The sequence below is a fragment of the Electrophorus electricus genome, chromosome 9, assembly GCF_013358815.1.
Source record: "Electrophorus electricus isolate fEleEle1 chromosome 9, fEleEle1.pri, whole genome shotgun sequence".
NCBI lineage: Eukaryota > Metazoa > Chordata > Actinopteri > Gymnotiformes > Gymnotidae > Electrophorus > Electrophorus electricus.
The window spans coordinates 15,421,492-15,441,297 of record NC_049543.1 but is presented as its reverse complement, the minus strand read 5'-3'; the positions used below and the strand labels follow the sequence as shown (position 1 = coordinate 15,441,297).

Genomic DNA, 19,806 nt, shown 5'->3' with positions numbered 1-19,806 from the left:
TTGAAACTATAAACACATTTGTTTCACCACTCATTTCCACATTACAATGTTTTTTGTTGTTGATGATTGTAATAAACTTATTAGTTGTCGACAAGGTAATGTCAACTGGGTCCAGTATTCAGCCTGTGATAAGTCCCCCATCACTTACTATTGTTCTGAACCTTTACAATGCGTTAGCTTAGAAGATTTGAAGGATTTGTTTAGGAGCATGAAACATGTAATGCCATCTTGAAAGTTTTTCCTGTTGGCCCGCCACTGTTGTCTATTACTGATTAAGAACTACAGGCCTATATATAACCTCAAATTTTCCTCAAAACCTATAGAAATCTGTGGCCAAACTCGCTTGCACTGGAGAAGTTTCAGTCTGTTTTTCAGAAACGGCACTCTAATGGGGCTGTGTTTTTCAGGTTCCTGAATGATATTTTAATGTCCTGTGATGTGGATGACTGATCTGTTCTAGTGTTACTCAACCTTAGTTCTGCGTTTGACACAGTAGACTACTACATTTTAATTAAGCGGTTGCGAGACTAGGCGGGTATATCATGCATAGCCGTAGACTGGTTCATATCTTTCTGAGAGACATATTACCATGCCTACTGGAATCTGATTCTTGTGATATTCCACAGATTTTGGTTTTGGGGCCCCTCCTATTCTCCTTATACTTTCTGCGTTTGGGACAGATTCTAAAAAGGTGTAATATTACATATAATCCATTTCAGCTCTACTTTGCATTTAAAGCTAACGAGGTTAATAGTTTCTCTCTGCTCTTAGATTGTCTGGATAACGAATAATTTCTTAATGATAATGCAGAGGTTTTGATTGTTTACTCAGATAAGGCTAAACCTTTGATTAAACAAAGCTCTGGGCTTTCTCCTTGCTACCCCCTCCAGCTTGTGTGATCTAGGTGTTATAATGTTTTTCACCAGATCTTTTTTCCAATTTACATAATATTAGTAATTTAAGATCCAATACAGAGCTAGAGATTCTTATACATACTTTCATTTAATCTCATATTGATTTTAATGTTCTTTTCTCCTTGCTTGGTAGAGTTGCCCTAAATCATCTGCAAGCAATTCAGAATTCTGCTCTAAGACTACTTATTAGATCAAACAAACTCACATAACCACTTTATTAAGGTATCTTCACTGGCTTCTTACTGTGTATAGGATCCAGTTTAAAATTCTTACCATTATATATAGAGCAATGCATGGCCATGCGCCTACTTACGTGGCTGATCTATGCCATCTTCATCCATCAGCTCAATCTCTTGGACCAAACAAGCTAGGTCTCCTGCATGTTCCACATACTTGCCCAAGGACTTGTGGAGATTGAGCATTTGAGGTCAGAGTTCCTAAATTTTGGAAGGCTTTACCCACTCATGAGGTTTGCCGTTTCTGCAGATTCTTTTAAAGTGCAGCTAGACATATATATTTTTAAACAGGTGAGTGAAAATATTGCACCGGGTCTGCATTTTATGTACTTATATTGCATTGTATTCTGCTGTTTTTGTTTTTGTAAAGCACTCTCTCATTCTGTCAAGCTAAGAACTCTTTTTTAATGCATATTAAAATGCACGGAGTGGGAAATAAGAGACAAGGCAGTGGAGTTGGAGTGGATGGACTGAAGAGTGTCCGGAATTACACGTATGCACACTGTTGTCAACGAAAGCTCAGCCAAAACAAAAACAGACTGGTTTAAATACAAGAAGCATGTTTATTATTTATAATATAAAACAAGTTATGAAACGATTCAAGTACACTGCATTCCTCTTGACCAACACACAGATATATTTATTACTGCCGTTAATAATAATAATAATAATAATAATAATAATAATAATAGAAAGATTAGAGTAAATACATACATATTAGGAAATTAAAAGCTAGAAAAAGAGAAAGAGAAAGAAAAAACACTTGCACAAAAGAGCATCTACACACATTTGGTCAGTGTTCAGAACAACTGGTAGAGGGCTGGGCACGCATCACATTCATAACCGAATGGACCACGTCAGTAATTAAAAAAAAAAAAAAAAAAATCAAACAAAAAACTGGTACTCACACAAAACGCAAGAACCTAGATCCATGCAGAGCGCCTCCATATCCAAGCAGCCAGCAGCAGTCGACAGTGCCGTGCATACCCAGACATACGCAGCAATAGATCAGCGCGTCACTAATACATCAATAACCGCAAATCACACGCAACTGGATCACAATTAAAAGATATGTTCCATAAGAGATAAACAAAATGCGTTCGGGGGAGGGGTTAAGACTTCGCGAACGCGTTTTGGCAAACAAAATCTCACTAAATGTTCAAGGCAGCGTTCTGTTCGGTCTTCCGCTTGACGCTGCCATCATCCACAGGCAAGCGATGCTCGTTTCTACCCTTCAAATGGGATCAATATCTCATGGCATTATCCCATGGCATTCTGCACCAAGGTCCGTCCTTTGTAAAAGCTTCTCTTTGCTCCAGTGAGACTGTGAGCATCGGAAAGGCAAGAAAGTGCTGGTCCGTTTCAACACGTTTGATCTCAAAAACATCCCCAAATTGGCAAAAGAGGCTCATCAAGAAGTCCTTCCAGCCTAAAATCTCCCTGCCGTCTTTTCGATCAGACTCGAGAGTGTTAGTGTTGCAAGATGCATATTTGCACAAGTCGGACCTCACGAGCCAAAACAGAAGCATTAGGGTTCGAACCTCCCCCACTTGGTTAGTACTTCACTGCAAAAGTGCAATAATCTTCATCATACTGTAACTACTCTCAAATAAAAGGGGAGGGGTGAGAGAGAGAGAGAGAGAGAGAGAGAGAGAGAGAGAGAAATGACTGAGAAAAACAAGGAATGGTGTGAAGAGCCAAATAAAAGTTGTATAATTGTAACTGAGCGTGAATGAGGAGAGAGCTTGTGGAAGAGATATCTAGACAGATACATGGGGGTAGAGAGAGAGAGAGAGAGAGAGAGAGAGAGCAGTTTTCTCCAGGCCATCTCTGTGGTGAAGCAGCTCCAGGAGAACCTTATGCCTCTTCCAGAGATTCAGTGTGAGCTACTCTTCAGCATCACATCAGCTAGCATATCGGCTTCCACTTGAACAGGGTTTAGCTCCTCAGCTGCTCAGAGAGGTTTATCAATGACAGACACACAAACACACACACACACACACACACACACACACACACACACACACACACACACACACACGGTCAGTCAGTCAAAAACATCTGCCAAGATAAGTAAGGCACCTTTTAACAGTGGCCTGAAAATACACAGTACATAAAACAGACAAAAATGTTTTGAAATGGCCATTAGATGGTGCTGTTACTCAACCTAAGCATGTCAAAAGGTTCAAAAAGGCTTTAATGTCATTTCAGCTATATACAAGCGCACAGCAAAAACGAAACAATGTTCCTCCAGGACCATGGTGCAACACAAAACAAGTGCAACAGACAACACACTACACGAGTGCAACAATACAATGCAGTGCAATAATACCATAACAATAAATACAATACACAATAAGCAGACAGTGCATTTATTTTGACCAGTACACACAGTACTGGGAATATGTAAAGTGGGTTTGTGCATAGGAGTCAGTGACATGGTATACTGAACATAGCAGTCACCGGTAGCAGCCAGAAACAGTTCAGAATACAGTACTGATTTAGTACAGTATTCTAGCAGCTAGTAGGAAGAATGTGCAAGAGTGCAAAAGGAGTGGAGTTCACTGCACTGCTTCTATGTGTGTGTGTGTGTTTGTGTGTATTTGTTTTTTTTTGTGTGTTTGTGTGTGTGTGTGTGTGTGTGTGTGTGAGACCTGCGTAGCTGCGTCCAGTGCTCATGCAGGTGGCAAGCATGGTCCACTTATCCGTGCTGGGGTTATAGAACTCCACCGATGCCAGATTGCATGAGCCGTCATCACCACCAATCACATATAGCAAGTTACTGACTGCGCACACGCCTGGAGAAATACACACACCCCTCAGAAACTGAAGCGATATTCTGATGGAAGTAGTCCTGACGCATCATTAACACAGCAAACCTGCTTGGCTCCTTGCAAATATACTCTGTCTTCAATACACATTGGTGCACATTATGGGGTTACATTTCCAGATTCAAACTTACACTTACATCAAACAGTGCAAGGAGGTGAGGGTGAAAAGAATCCACGGTAGTATCGGTTTAATATAATTATCCCTCTATTAGATTAAAGAGAACACCTGTTTAAACTTTAATCTGCGTTGACTGGTACTACTAACAAATAAAATTTATTAGCTCCTTTGGGAGGCAGAGAAATCTTGTTTCAAGTTTTTTTTAGCTTGATAATTTGTCAGATCACAGAAATATACCGTTAGCTCCAGGAGAAGGTGCTATTATGCATTTTTGTTTGGCTAGTGCACTTTTCAAAGATTTAGGATCATTTATAGACTGGTGCTGAAATGCCCCAAGGCATCCCTCTTTTCTTGATGTTTCTTTTGTTTTATTTTTTTATTTTTGGATTTCCCCCCCCCATTTTATTCATACTTAATTCCCACCCATCAGGTAAGTCTCCCCTGTCACATGACAGCTGCCAATCGGGGAGGGCGAGGACAGTCTCATGCTTACTCTGAGTCACAGGCAAACATTGCATCTTTTGGAGCTGCAGATCAAGCGTTGTCAGGGGCTGGCATAGCACACTCAGAGGACAGTGCTATCCACCCCCTTCTGATGCATGAGCTCACAGGTGCCTATGATTGGCCAGTGTCACTGTGATTGACAGCAGGGAGAAAGTATGCTTCTCCTCCCACCCTCAGAGCACAGCCAATTTTGTTCTGAGGCTCTTGGCCACGGATGGCTGTTTACTGACATTTCTACCAATCTCAGACCAATGCTGATCAACTGCAATAGTGACTGAGCTGACTAACTGGCCATGTGTCAACAGCGTCATTCAAACGTAACTGAAACGTCACCTGCATTCCGGCGACACATGTTCATGTCAGCAACCTGCTTCCAGGTGTTGGAGGCGGGGTCATACACCTCACAACTCTTCCTGACCAGTGGGCCGTCGTGCCCGCCCACTGCGTACAGCAAGCCTTTCAGCACACCCACACCTGCACACAGACAGACAGTCAGCCCTTTAAGAGCAGTGTGTGTGTGGGTGTGTGTGTGTGTGTGTGTGTGTGAGAGAGAGTGTGAGACCTGCTCCACTGCGACGGGTGCCCATCTCCGCTGTGTATGTCCACTCGTTGGTGTTCGGGTTGTATGCCTCCACCGTGCTCAAACACTGACGGGTTGCACCGTCATACCCGCCCACAGCATAAAGTATACCTACACACACAAAATGCAGAAAATCCTCCAACAGCAGGTAAAGCATCACAAAAATGAAAAACACCACCACAAAACCCTGCAATAATATGCATTGTGCGCATCCCAGGGGCACACAGATCAGTCTGTGATTGGTCCTGCTCACCTGCGACCACGCCCACTCCCACACTGCTGCGCCGGGTGTTCATGGGGGCCACGTGGAACCACTCGTTGGTCTTAGAGTTGTACGCCTCCACAGTCGCTAGGCCTGCAAATTTCCCCATCAACACAATACCGTCATTCATACCTGGATCAGTTGATTCAGATCAAAAGTAGTTGTTTTCACAAAGCCATTTTAGATCAAATGGAAACTTTACTAGAGTAAAGTAACAAAGCCAGCTTTTACTAGCAACTGTGTAAATACATTTGAAGGAGCATTTTAAATACTTTGGCTGTAGGATGATGTTGATTAACTGCTTAGTAAGATCTAACCAAGTTTTCTTGACATTTTGCATAAAAAAAGTGCACTACTTTGCCATTGAAAATTGTAGATATTTTTAAAACAATAAAATCTTCCAATGCATTAAATAAGCTTCAATGTTCAAATAAGTATTTGGCTTCAGGCTATGAATGTTCAAAAAATCATGAGCATTAACAAGCTTGGCATCAACCAGCGTGCACAAAACATACTACTGTGGGATCTACCTGTGCTACCATCGAAACCGCCCACAGCATAGAGCAGCCCATTAAGAACAGCAGCCCCTAGTGTTGACCTCCTGTCCTGCATGCTGCTCACACAGCACCATTCATCCTTCCCGGGGTCGTATGCGTCTACAGTCCTCACGCGCAGAGAGCCATTAAAACCTCCAACAGCATATACCATACCGCTCATATACACCACACCTACAGAGGTACACACACACACAGGGCCAGGCATGTACATGAACACACACGCGCGCGCGCACACACACACACACACACACACACACACATAGAGAAATGAAAGTGGTATAACAGCTGTAGTAACTGAACAGCCATGTTTGCTCATGTGGTACCTGCAGCCTCAGGTCTGCCTTGGCCACCAACAAAATGGCCACCCGCCACCCAAAAGTGGAAATCGGCCAGAGGATTGCCTTCTCACCACACAAATAGCCAATGGTTTGCTGTCTCGTCACAAACGTTTTCTTGAAGCTAAGGTCAACAACAACCAATCATATTGCACTTCATTGCTGTTCCAAAGTAAAACTAATCTGGATCCAGATGTTACTGAAGAAAATCAGTAGGAATTTGTCTGATTAACTGTTTATGGACTCTGATAAAGGTTTTAATGTTATTTAGTTTATTCCTCTGATATTAACAGAGCATATCTGGCCATTTACTTCTGTATGCACGTATTCCCATCAAGTTAATATTTAGGGGCTAATTTATGAACACACACTGAGGAGAACGCATTTTAACACAAATCTGAAATATTTGACAACAGCCTCCTGTAATGGTGCCCAACCAGTAACTTGGTGTCTCAGAAGAAGGGGTGTTTAGTCACACGTGCTCTAACTCTGTGTGTGTGTGTGTGTGTGCGCGTGTGCGTGCGCACGCAGGTACCTGCTCGACATCGTCTGGATGGCAATTCAGCCACTTGGAACCATCTCTCCTCTTCAAAGTCATAACACTCCACACTGCGAATGGCTTTAGGGGCTTGTCCCCCTACAACCACCATCACCTGCAAAGCACACACACACATACATACATGCACATACACACAGACACCCATACGCAGAGGATTCAGAATGTTTCCTTTGTAATTCATTAATATAATTACCTTTCTAAATAATTATTTTAATGATGAATCTGGTATAAAGAATTTAAAAAAAGCTTTGTTGTCTAATAAATATATTTATTGTAGGCCTAAACACACACACACACACACACAGTCATGCTGTGCCTTTAATAGATAGCTAGTTTGTCTATATGGTCATGTATATTGTGGGACATCTCTCATGCACACGAGAGAGAGAATTCAGCTGAGAAGAGCGGTGGGAACCTGTGAGAATAGCCCTTCTGCTAGCTTTCTCAATATTTTTGGTAACACTGTATGGTGCTTTATACTGTTGCCTTTATGTAACAATAGTAGCCGTGCGACCTGGCTTGGTATGGTTGGGGACGAGAATAAATGATCCCTTTAGAGCATCTACACCAGTGTCTGTGTCACTCCATGCTCCGTGATTACCCTGAAGCACCTGTTCCTCACTCCAGGTAAGAAGGGTTACAAAACACACAGACCTATGACTATAGATGTAGATGGACTACTATCCTTGTGGCTCTCTAACACTGACATATTCCCAAAATGGATTTCTCTTAGGAAAGAGATCAGTTATAGTGGTATGCACATTCTTCCGAATTGTTGGTATGCACATTCTTCCGCTGAACTGTTTAATTCTTTGACCTGACATGACAAGCAAAGTCAGACACAGACACACGCGCACAGAGACCTTTGGGTAGCTGACGGGCGTGCGCACCCTAGTGCGGATGGTCTTCATCATGGAGCGCTGTTCAGCTGGCAGCAGGTGGTATTTCATGGCTTCAATCAGGTAGTCTTTGCAGGCACTGCTATTCTTCACCAGTGATTCCTCCTCAACCCTCTGTAATACACATACAAACATTTGTCATACTAGTATTATTGGAATGCACCAGTACACACACGCACACACACACGCGCGCACGCACGCACACACACGCGCGCACACGCACACACACGCGCGCACACACACGCGCGCACACACGCGCGCACACACGCGCACACACACGCGCACACACACACGCACACACACACGCACACACACACACACACACACACACACACACACACACACACCTGTACAAGGTACTCTCTGGAGAGGAGAGGTAGACGCACGTGTTCCATCAGATGAGCCATATGTTCCTGTCGCACATCTTTATCATGTGTGACCCATGCGATGACTGCCTCAAACACCTGCGCGCGCGCACGCACGCACACACACACACACACACACACACACACACACACACACACACACACACACACACACACACACACACACACACACACACACACACACCTGTTGGTTTCCTATTAAAACCCAGACTGTTAAGCCATGCAAATTGTAACTTCAAGCACATTGCATTGCTACAGTTTCCATGGAGATCAAAACGGCCCAAAAACCTCCAGTGGCTCTCATTGCCAAGACAACCAGCAAGCCTTTGCTTGCAAACTATAATGGCTCCCCAGACGCCACTAGCACTTGCAAAAGAAGCTGAATGTTAGCTTGTCACAATCAGGGTACAGTTGTACAACACTAATCAACCGCTGCAGAAAACAGGGTGATACGAGCCAAAATTCATGACCCAGACGATAGTGATATATCACATCACAATATACAAAAAGGTAATAAAATGGATTATTGTTGTTCTTCACTTCAGCTCATTTTTTTTCTGGCGAGTTGTGATTTATAGCCACATAATAACTTGTGTGTTATTGTGTATATTATATGGTGTACATAATCTATTGGTGTACTAAATTCAACTGCTGTTGTGCCATGTGAGGCAATGACTACTTCACAGCTCAGCAAAAATATTAGATTTTTGACATCTTGTAATAACGAGGTACTTTCTGTTGTGATAAGATACTTTCTTGTAATTACTAGATGCCCTGCTTTTCCATAATCACGACACACCTCGTAATATTGTCATGCTGAAGATTTCTTCTCTTTTCTTTTAATCTGCATGGATTGCAATACGCCACCATACATGAGTGTTTTCATACTTGAGAAAAAAATGCCAGGTAATCTGAACGGGATCAAAATAATAGAAGCGTTTCTGCCAGTCTTTTAGAAGTAGGTAAAACTTGCCAGAATCTTTGTTGTTTCAAATGTCCCTAAAAATGACTGACATGAAGAATTCAGAAGGTGCTAAAATAAGTGAGGTGCAAAGGTAATTACATTATCCCGCTCCCCCAGTAAATTAACTCCGGCACTGGTTCTGTAGTTAGCTGTTACACATACTCGTTTCGTCTCCTCGTGCTTACAGTTGTATGGTTTTCAAATTGTGAAACAGACTGCTCGTGTTCCACCTTAACTAATACAATGTGTCGACATAAATTGCACGCTACTAGTCGCAAGCTTTGAATCCAACATGACTGAGGTCGCTCCCTTTTTGCAGTTGGTTTCTCGCTAAGGTTTGCTTCAGCCTTGGTAGCGTTTGCCTTTCTGTCCTCACTCATCTTTTACTCAGTTTCGTGTCTCCAAAATAATGCTTAGCAGTCAAACAGCAAAGATGTGTCCAGGTGTGCTAATTTTAACATGTATAAAGTGTAACATATGCATTTTGTCTAGCAGAGGGGTTAGATGAAAGCAAAGTAATAATCTGTCTGGTTATAACCTATGCCATGAATAGAAATACTTAAATGTAAGGATTAACACTACATGCCGTTTTTGATAACTAATGACAGTGAGGGGCTTTTCTGTGTTTGCCAGTTGTAGATATTTATGTTCGTGTTTAATTCTGATTCAATTTTGGGCTCATCACAGTATCCACAGTATGGAAAAATCCATATCACGGGACTATGTACACCAGGAACTCACTTACTGGTATAGCAGTGCCCAGTCCTAACAGAAAGTGAAGAGATTCATTCCTCATGGCCAATCCTCTCACCGCTTTAGCTTTCAGGCTGTGTGTAGTGTGTGTGTGTGTAGTGTGTGTGTGTAGTGTGTGTGTGTATAGAGAGAGAGAGAGAGAGAGAAAGGAGTGAGTGTTACCTTCTCCTCTGACGGTATTGTAAGTTTGTCGCTGGCGATGAGGCTGCAAACCTGTTCCATCCCCAAGTTGAGGAATTCCTCGCACTGTACCACCTCTGAGAAGTGCTGCTCTGTGTGTGCATGTGTATGTTTCCAGCAAGACAGTGAGAAATGGAAATAGAGAGATTGAGAGAGAGGAAGAAGGTATAGAAAGATGAGGAGAGGAGTATGATTGAAGGAAAGACAAAAAGAAGTAAACAGTCAAACAGGGTTCAATGTATACTAAAGGACCAAAAGTAAGTGGACATCCCGCTAATTACTGAGAGCAAACCCCGAAAAACAACGAACCCATCCTACTCACGGTTTTTGACTAGGAAGACTGCAAGGCTGTGTGTGTGTGTTTTTTATTTTAACGCAGTGGGCACAGCTGAGTCAAATAGAGGAGAGGTGTCCACATACTTTTGGCTATATAATGCATGTGTCATTTTGCGGTGTAAACGATGCTCCAAGACACATACCGGCGTAGGCGTTGGCCAGGTTGAGAAGGTCCGAGCAGGCATGGAGGTCGGCGAATGCGCGGATGCCGAGGCAGTTGGTCGGGTGCAGCTGGGTGGAGAGGAACTCGCAGCACGCCCTCTTCACCTCCTGCAGCTGGAGCAGGCCCGCAGCCGGCAAGAGCACCTATAAACACACACACACACACACGAAAACAGGCATTGCGCAAATCCAGAAAATAAGATTAAGTGCATTAAGTACAACTCCATATTGCCACATGTGGAAAGGTAGACAAAAAAAAGCATTTTGTTCATGCTAGACTGTGGCATTTATGTTCAGCAAAATACAAAGAGTAACCACACAGTATTAAACAACTAATTTGCAGTGGCATACACACTTTAACTATGCCCTGGATTAGGTGCACACACACACAACTAGAAATTCCAATCTTGATTCTACACTCGCAAACTAACATGAGACACTGCATTAGAATTGTCTACATTTCATCTTCTCACACACACATCCGCATCTGTACACACGCGTGCTCGCTCGCACGCACACAGCATCGGAATCTCCAAACTTGTATCTCCACACACAGACCGTAACCACACACTACATTAGAAATGCCTACCTTACATTTGCACACACTGGCCACAAGGTGCATCTCATGGCTCTACAACTGCAGGCTGTACCATGTCTGCTGGCATGGGCCATTTCTCAGCCACCTTTTCCCATGTCCATTACTGCTCAGTTTCAAATAGCTTTCTAATAAAGCACGTGGGATGCAGAATAGATATCGTTTGTTTATTCATGGTCACAGCATTGATAACGCAGAAGGCTTCAGTATGCAAATGAGCTCTCTAACAAATTACAGGTTTTTTATGGGCTGTGAGTGTCCTGACCAATCACAGACGTTCAAAATAAATGTCTGTTCTGCGGGTGTTTTGATGAATCATGGCATATTCTCGTGATTCAGCAAACAAATGATTTTGGACAAAGTAACACAAGCTTGTCTTTAACCATGCTATATTAATAGCTTGCGTATATATTTTATATTGCCATAAGGTATATAAGCAAAATTTCAATACAGTACTACTACCAGTACTGTGCAGACTGTTTATACACCATTTTGCAACCAGTTCACTGAAAATAAGTGTTCTCCTACAGATGGGATGCGGTAGGTATTCCATAAAGAAGAATTTCTTCTGTATTAGAAATAACTTAAGCCAAAAGTGTTGAAGATAGGTCTTAGGTCTTCTGCTATTGGACAGCCATGACTTTTGTCTTAAGTTAACTTAAGTTTGTCTTAAGTTGTCTTAACTAGCAGCCCCTGGAACGGAGCAGACTGGCCACGCAGGTTTTTGCACACGCCAACCCCCCCCAATGACTCTTCTTAGCTGCTCACACACACGCAGCAGTTCCAAGCTATAAAGGCAGCGAGGGGCATTTAGCTACCGCCAGCCAGCGCAGGCGACCGAGCATCTGACGCGAACTTTGAAGTAGCATCCGAATGGCATGTGCCTCCAGATTCTCATAACACGGTCCTCCTCGGGCCAGAAACGTCCTATCACAGACGTGAACCACGGACCAAGAGTGCCGGCTACGGTGTCTGCGACTCCTGCTCTGGCCGAGATGTGTGAACGCGCCGGCCACCCACGTCAGCACCTCCTTGAGCCAATAGGACTGGGTGAAAGGGTGCTGGAAAGGAGAGCAGGAGGAAGTGACAGGACCACAATGTGGGTCCATTAGTGGGATCTGATTTACTGACTGATTCTGCAGCCTCACTAAACACCAGCATGCTAATGGAGTGGTCAGGTGGAGTTGTTGAGAGTGGTGTCGTTGCACAATATATCGTTTGTTAACTGCTGTCATGGTACTGGTCTTTGCAATACAGACGTCACAAAGGTGAATACCTTTGCCAAGCTTTAACCAAAATGATTAATACATTTCATCAAAAATAATGAAAGCCCATCACATCACATCAAACACCCTCCATTGTTACTAATAGTTATTAATATATAACACAATAGCAAATGTAGCTTCATTTTTGCAACTCAGCGTTTTGTCTACACAATCCCTACAAAGTATATCATGATCACTAATCACTTCCAGTACAATCTCAGGAACAGGGTTAACTGGTTTATAGGTTTCTCTCTCAAACCAGTCCTTACCAGCTGAACCTTTAACTATGAGCAGAAAGAGAGAGGGAGAGCCAGAGACAGAAGAAAATGAACAGCAAGAAGCAAAGAGTAGAAGGAGAGAGAGAGAAACAGTGATGTGGTGTGAGTCTGTGCTTCTGATGACACTACCTGTACGTTTTCTTCAGTGACCTGTATCTCAGCAGTATAAACATAGTCAATCAGCATTCCCAGAGTCCAGCCGTCAATCTCCTTTATGCGCACCTTCTTCTGTCGGCTCTCACTCATCTCACCTACACACACACACACACACACACCACCACACCCACCCATATTCATCAACACTATGATGCACACACACCCACACAATCGTCAACATGATAATGTGTGCACTCACGCATACACTCACTCATTACAAGCAATGTGATGTCCACACCTCCACATATATAGACATCTACAGTCATCAGTAGGATAGGGAATGCAAATTACCATTTCCATACATCTCTCAATGACATGGCAATATACGCCTCTCTCTCTCACACACACACAGACACACACAGACACACACAGACACACAGCATTGTTACTTGTACCTGTAAACATGGCATGGAAGTAGGGGCTCCCAGCAGCCAGTACCACCCTGTGGGCCGCAATCTCTACATCCTCCGCTATGATGGTCACATCACATAGCACACTTTGACTGGCACAGAGGGAAACAAAGAATGTTTAATCACACACAGACACACACAATTCAGACATAATTTATACCCGCACACACACTTGACCTTTTACACAATAGGAATTCTGAATGAACTGTGTATTTTTGAAGATGATACCATCTTCATCAGCATTGTTCTGAACACAAAACAAAGCCCAGCTTTTGACTAAAGCATGCATCTATTGTAGGTTTCAATGCTGCATTCATCCACACAACACACCCAGACACAAAAACTGATACAGAACAAAACTGCGCACACACACACACACACACCTGCGTAGCTCGTTCATAATCCGGAATGCTTTCTTCATGTGCCGTGGGTTAACTGTGACTGCACTCTGCTTCTCACACACGTCATCCTTCAGTTCCACGGTTTTATGATGGCAAAGCTTAGTGCATCTGGAACACAGACAGAGAGAAGCAGGATTACATAATGCATATGTGTAACTACAATAACAAAAACACACAAACTGCAAAAACACACAAACTAACGTATGAGAGAAACTAATTTGTGCTAGAGACCCCAGCCCTCTAAATAGATCCACTCAGATGACCTGACTAGGAACGAGACCTGTTTGATGTGATTATAATCAGTCCAGGCCTTTTCTCCTAGTGACCAGCCTATGAACACACAAACCAAGGCATGGGACCAGACTGAAGCGAGGCACATCAAAGCTTGCAGTCAAAAGGCGTTTAGTTCCTGGATCGATGCTAGAGGTGCTGCCAGCCAGAATGCTGATGTTGTGTCAACAGTTCACCATGTCACACAGATTACAATACCCTTTTAAAATGTATTTTCACCCATTTAAATGTAGTTTTACCCCTTGACCTATTTAAAATGTACTTTCAACCATGTACAATGTAATTTTGTCTAGCAGAAGAAATCAAAGAGACTGTAGAATAGAGCCTTTGCCTTGGTAGCTCTTGGGGAGAAACTACCAGATTTCTAACTTTATCCAATCACACTACGTACAGAGGATGCAGCCATTAGCCCATAACACTTCAGAGCCTCCTACCCAACATTTTTATATAAACACACACACACACACACACACACAAATAGAGTTGTGAGGTTTGCATCAAACACTGTCAATATATATTTGCAATATATTGTTAGTTAATCACAATCACGGCATTTGGCCTTTGCGATGCTGATATGGTAGAAGGCTGCAATATGCAAATAAACCATCACAGACATGACAACATGCTGCTAGCGCTCTGACCAAGCCCCGCCGTTCCAGATGACTGCTCTATTCGTGCAATCCTTGACCCAACAGTATGATTCAACAACCTCAAGTCATTTTTATCTGAAATAGTGCAGTGAAATCTTTATTCATGTCATGTCAAAGGTTCATCGGTGTTGTTAATAATGTACGAAATAACGCATTCGCTAATTTTACAATATAATCGCAATACAGTAATTTGTCCATAACCTTGTATGCATGTTTACACTGCCATGTGCAGTCATGAATTAAAGCACATCTGTGAGGCGAAAGGACCAGTGGGATCTATGCATAGTCCTAATCTGAACAACTCGGTTCACAACTATCTTTGTGTAAAACCTTCAAACTATCCACAGCAAACGCAAATAACCCGTAACTACAGGAATACGCGGAGATCAGCAAGCTAGCTAGCTAGCTAGCTACAGACACACAAACAGAGGGAGAGGGGAAGGACTGCGCTTACAATGGATGTATCTCCATGGCGTTGAATCTTTTCAGGCCGCAGTAGGTGACTCCATTAGTTTGCACCATTCCATCTTAACGAACCTTGGCCTTAACGGAGGAAGTCACCATTATGTTTATGCCAAGAAGGGCTTCGGTCCATAACCACCCACGTCGCTAGCTAGGTATCAGTCAACCTCAGCATACGGTATGCATGTAGGTACCGAACTAGTTTATGTTACAGGCGGAAATAAACACAAAGCCGTGTGAGTCACAACTGTTTTAATTTAGCTAGATAGATCAACATGCTTGGAAGCGGAGAGTGAGCATGACCATGTCCCAGGTGTTTGCGATGACCGGCGACACGCACTGTCTGTTATTTTTCCTTAGTGGGGAAAACAAGGACGTTGAGCAAAGACGCTCCTTTAGCGAGAATCAAAACAAGACTCCAGCCGCAGCGCCCCCTACCAGTGGAAGACTTCAAATGAGTGGCTATAACAGGTCTGCATGGCTGGTCTACAGATACATGCGACTGGGAATGTTGTGTAGCACATGTACAATACAGAATTTACACAGGGATGTATTTCAAGTGAAATTTTGTAAAGATTAAATAATACAATAGTGTCTAACTATGTAAAAAAGATTACTAGAGTATGAGAGTGCAAACCAACAGACAAGCAATTCCAATTTAATTCTTCACTTTTAACATGTAGAACATGTGCAGAGGCATCATCCATGACTCCCTTAGGTAAGCCATAGTTCTGAAAATATTCACACATTTCCATACTTTTCTGGAATACATCTTCATTTCAATTGTCACTTAGGTTTTAATAGCTCTGAGTAAGGGATGGAGTTTTTGCAGGCCTTGTGAAGAGTTGTCAACAGGTGAGAATGAATCCACAGGTTTGCAGTAGGTTTGCAGTGGTATTTAAACCAGAAAAGTTTCTCATGGCAGGATGTGCAATACTCCATGTACACTACTCAAACAATTAAGGGCACACTTAATAATAACAATACAAAACCAAGTCAATTAAACTTCAGGGATATCAGTCTGTCCAGTTAGGAAGCATAATCATCCCCCTTTCTTGTGCTCTTGAGACTGTGTTGGGAGATCTTCTTATGACAGTCACAGACAATTACTCTCTCCTTATCCTTCCTGACTGATTCTTCTCTACAGTTCTATAGTTTTGTTTTTTGCTGGTGTCCTTGTAACTGCTGGTAGTATGAGGCATTACCTGCAGCCCATTCATGTTGCACAGTGCCATCGCAAGTTCTCCCAACACAGTCTCAATAGCCTGGAAGAGAAACCATAACAGAGGCTATTACACGAGGAGAGCTGGATAGAGCCATAGAAGGGCACCAACCCAGCAGCAGGACAAGCATCTGTTCCATTGAGTGAGGAGGAACAGGAAGAGCAATGCCAGAGCCCTACAAAATGACCTTCAGTGGGCTACTACTGTTTGTTTCTGGCCAAACTGTCAGAAACGGACTCAGTGAGTGTTCCCTTAATTGTTTTGATCAGTGTATATTCCAGAGTGGGGTGGAACTTGAAGGAAGAAAGAGAGCTCTTTAAATATGCATGTAGCAGGACCAGAAATACTGTGAGTATTGGTCTAGAGTCTTCCTACCTTTCTCTCTCTCCCTCCAACATACCCCCATATCATACATATGTGTGCACATGTGATACAAATTAAATGAAAACCAAAACAAGGACTGGAACAGGAATGGAGGAAATTAACCAATGATATGAGGCAGGGAAACCACGGAGACAGGATGCTAGGGAAGGCCAATCATGACACCCAGATGCAACAAAGTTCAGCAAGCAAACAAAATACCAGTTTCAGATGACATATCTTTATATTAATAAGCAGATATATATTTTTTGTTTAACTCTTTACTACCTGCATGTTTGTGTCTTAGATGCTCATTATGCTTTATAATTCAGAGCAGTCTTTTGCCTGCACATTATGATGCTAATTTCCAAAAAATTCAAGACGACCTTCATCTTTGATGTGTTGACTGTATTTCTCTTGAAAACAATTCTTCTTACATTCAAAACTTGCTGAGCTAAGCAGCTAGCATATTAGACTTTAATGCTGAACCTTCCAATCATTCTGACTGGCTGGGTCCTGTCAGTTAAACATTCACACTCAGTCCTGTGTAAATATTAATCTGTTCTGTTACGTGGAAGGTGTTCCTCCCTTGAACGCACAACTCTGGAGCCTGCAGTGTAGCACATAAGTATAGCTGTCAGAGGCTGGGGTATCTTCAACTTCACATGTCTGACTTCCTTCATCGCTGCTCTCTCTGTACAACGCTAAAACAAACACTGTGGGGAGCACACACTGCAGACTGGCTGCAGAATGTCTAGAACTGTGTGTATGTGTGTCACTACATTGACCATTGAATCCACTCCACAGTGAGATAGACAGTCATTCTGCAACCATCATCAGCATATTACAAGGAGGCATTGTGATGCTATGGTGGTAGTGAAAAACACAAGCTTTCATCATGGAAGATGATAAAAACCTTCCTTACACAGTTTAAGGAAAAGAAAAACATGCACATACAGAAACTTGATAAATGAGACATTATAAAAAATAAACTTTAATCAAAACAGTCAAGTATCAAAATCTATGTAAAAAAACTCTCACTTTTGTAAAAGACTTTGAATCCATAGGGCAAATGAGCTTTTCACTTTAATTTCAAACATAAAAGAGGATATTACAATGATACTTTTCCATGTAAAAAAGCTAAAATGAACTAAAAGATGCTTCCAAAAAAGTACAAGATGATTACATGAATAATCTTGATATAAATCTTGAGTATGTTTCCACAGTTTCATTTCAAGCAAAGCATGATTAAAAAGGTACAGTATAAACTGGCCTGGATCAATACAAGGCAGTCAGTCTCAGAGGAGTCTCACTCTGGATTTTGCTCATTTTACCTATACGGGTCATCTTAGGATCAGTTGGTAATCATTTTCTCACAGATCTACTTATTATTGCATCATTCCAACCTTTCTTCCCCAATACTCATCATCACCGACATTATTTTGCTTTCCTGAAACCCAGAAAAAACAAAATCTTCTGATCAGTCTTTACATAATTTTTCATTCCAGATCTTTAGCTGAGCCTTCCTAAGCTGTGTTCAGCAAAATTTCTTACTACATAAAACAACCAGTTTCTCTTACAAATTACAATATATAATATATTAGCTAGTATATGGAAGCAGCTCTCAACTCTACACTCTTACTCAGTGGATAATGCTGGGCTGTCCACCTACTTCTGGTCATTCTCTGTCTGTTGGTCAGTCAGACCAGTCCAATTGCTGGCCAGTGTTTCAGTCATAAAATCCTGCAAATGTGGTTGCAATTTATGAACAGACTGCTGAAGAACAATTGATCTATCTGAACTATCCCACACTTACCGACCTGTTTCTCTTTGCTATTTAAGATCATCAGGTTTGCACCTTGGCAATATGTTCTGCTGTCACTCCAGGTGTTCCCTCTGGGATGGAAGGCATTTGGCTATAACGTTTATTATTTCTCTAAATAATTAACTTTGTAGCCAAATGCCTTCCATCCCAGTTTGACGTACCTCTGTTCATACGGTATCACAATGATATTATGGAGTATTTCCATAAAGCATATGTTTTGTTATAATTTATTGTTTTTACTAGACTACCAATTTCTAATTAATATTACTTTAGTTAGAATTTAATACATGTTGGAAACAGAAACTGGCTACATCACTCATTGCAACAGAGTTTAAGGACTCCTCTCCTGCATAAACTCCTGATTGATTTAGCCACAAGGGGGCACACATGTAATGGTAGAAGGACTGTTTTGAAGTCACTGATGACTTTCTGCAAGATAGTCAATTAAGTCAATTGAAGTGATTTAAATTAACACTACAACACCCATTTCATAACCTCAGTATTCTGTTTATCTGTCACATACACTAGGTTAACAAATTCTTCTTCATACAAAACCACTTCCCCATTTGCTCTTGAAAGCAGTGTTATTATGCACTGTATACCATTGATACTTAAAAAAACACCCAAAACGTTACATTAAAATTCTTTTACAAGGGCAAGAAAGTGTAACTGCAACATTAAAATTAACCACGAGAGGTGTGCTTGTAAGGAGCCGGTAGTGATGGTCTGAAAGTGTGGTACTGCAGCTCAGCAGATAGACCAGAGGCATTGATTACAACAGAGACTAGTCTTTTTGAGCGAAAATATCTTTCAAAATAATTTTATATACAGATTTGTTTATCCAGTAAGTGTGATTTTAATTTTATACAACATGCAAATGGTATTTTGAAAAAATCAGAGCAGACAAAGCCTTGCTGGTCACAAATCCAAGGTTGGGAACCATGGCTCTAAAGTACTGTTCAGTGCTATCTAGCTATATGGTTTGTTACAAAGACATAAATATAAAACAGTGAGGGGGAAAAAAAACATGAGTATACTGACCTGAGCTCTCAGATTCCTTGTTTCTGGTCCTGTGAGTCCCAAGCTCATCCTTCATGTCTTCATATGGATTATCACTGACTTCAGAATGAGACCTATTGTCTTCAAAAACTTCTGCATTTGCATATATACTCTTGCTCATTTCCATTCTGCTCTTTTCAGGAATTCTGATCTTGTAGTGAAGTGTCAATCAGTTCAGACAGATGAAGCAGTTTTTGCTCAAACTCAGAGAAAAGAAGATAAGGTCCTCTATATAAGTGCATAAGTCACATGCAT

At 41.9% G+C, this 19,806-nt stretch overlaps 1 protein-coding gene across 2 annotated transcripts; it reads right to left on the bottom strand.

Moving 5' to 3' along the window:
• Positions 1–1,690: 1,690 nt before the first annotated feature.
• Positions 1,691–15,430, bottom strand: klhl2 (kelch-like family member 2). 2 transcript variants are annotated; one of them, XM_035530170.1, is made up of 15 exons: positions 15,077–15,430; positions 13,664–13,789; positions 13,266–13,372; positions 12,844–12,965; positions 10,558–10,720; positions 10,061–10,170; positions 8,143–8,259; positions 7,760–7,909; positions 6,873–6,990; positions 5,976–6,173; positions 5,437–5,538; positions 5,166–5,294; positions 4,937–5,077; positions 3,805–3,948; positions 1,691–3,133 (listed from the first exon to the last, which is right to left on the bottom strand). In XM_035530170.1, exons 1-15 carry the CDS (start codon positions 15,142–15,144, stop codon positions 3,105–3,107), a joined length of 1,824 nt encoding a protein of 607 aa, XP_035386063.1. In that variant the 5' UTR covers positions 15,145–15,430; the 3' UTR covers positions 1,691–3,104. The 2 variants fall into 2 exon arrangements, with proteins under 2 accessions (XP_035386063.1, XP_035386064.1); XM_035530171.1 differs by having other exon boundaries at positions 7,787–7,909.
• Between the last annotated feature and the right edge of the window lie 4,376 nt (positions 15,431–19,806).

Bases quoted from the DNA above. Each gene is read 5' to 3' on its own strand.
- klhl2 (XM_035530170.1), bottom strand. From the start codon at position 15,144: ATGGTGCAAACTAATGGAGTCACCTACTGCGGCCTGAAAAGATTCAAC. The intron at 5,539-5,975 runs GTAGATCCCACA...GGAAATTTGCAG, and splicing joins CGGTTTCGATGGTAGCACAG to GCCTAGCGACTGTGGAGGCG. The intron at 5,078-5,165 runs GTCTCACACTCT...GTCTGTGTGCAG, and splicing joins CACCCGTCGCAGTGGAGCAG to GTGTGGGTGTGCTGAAAGGC.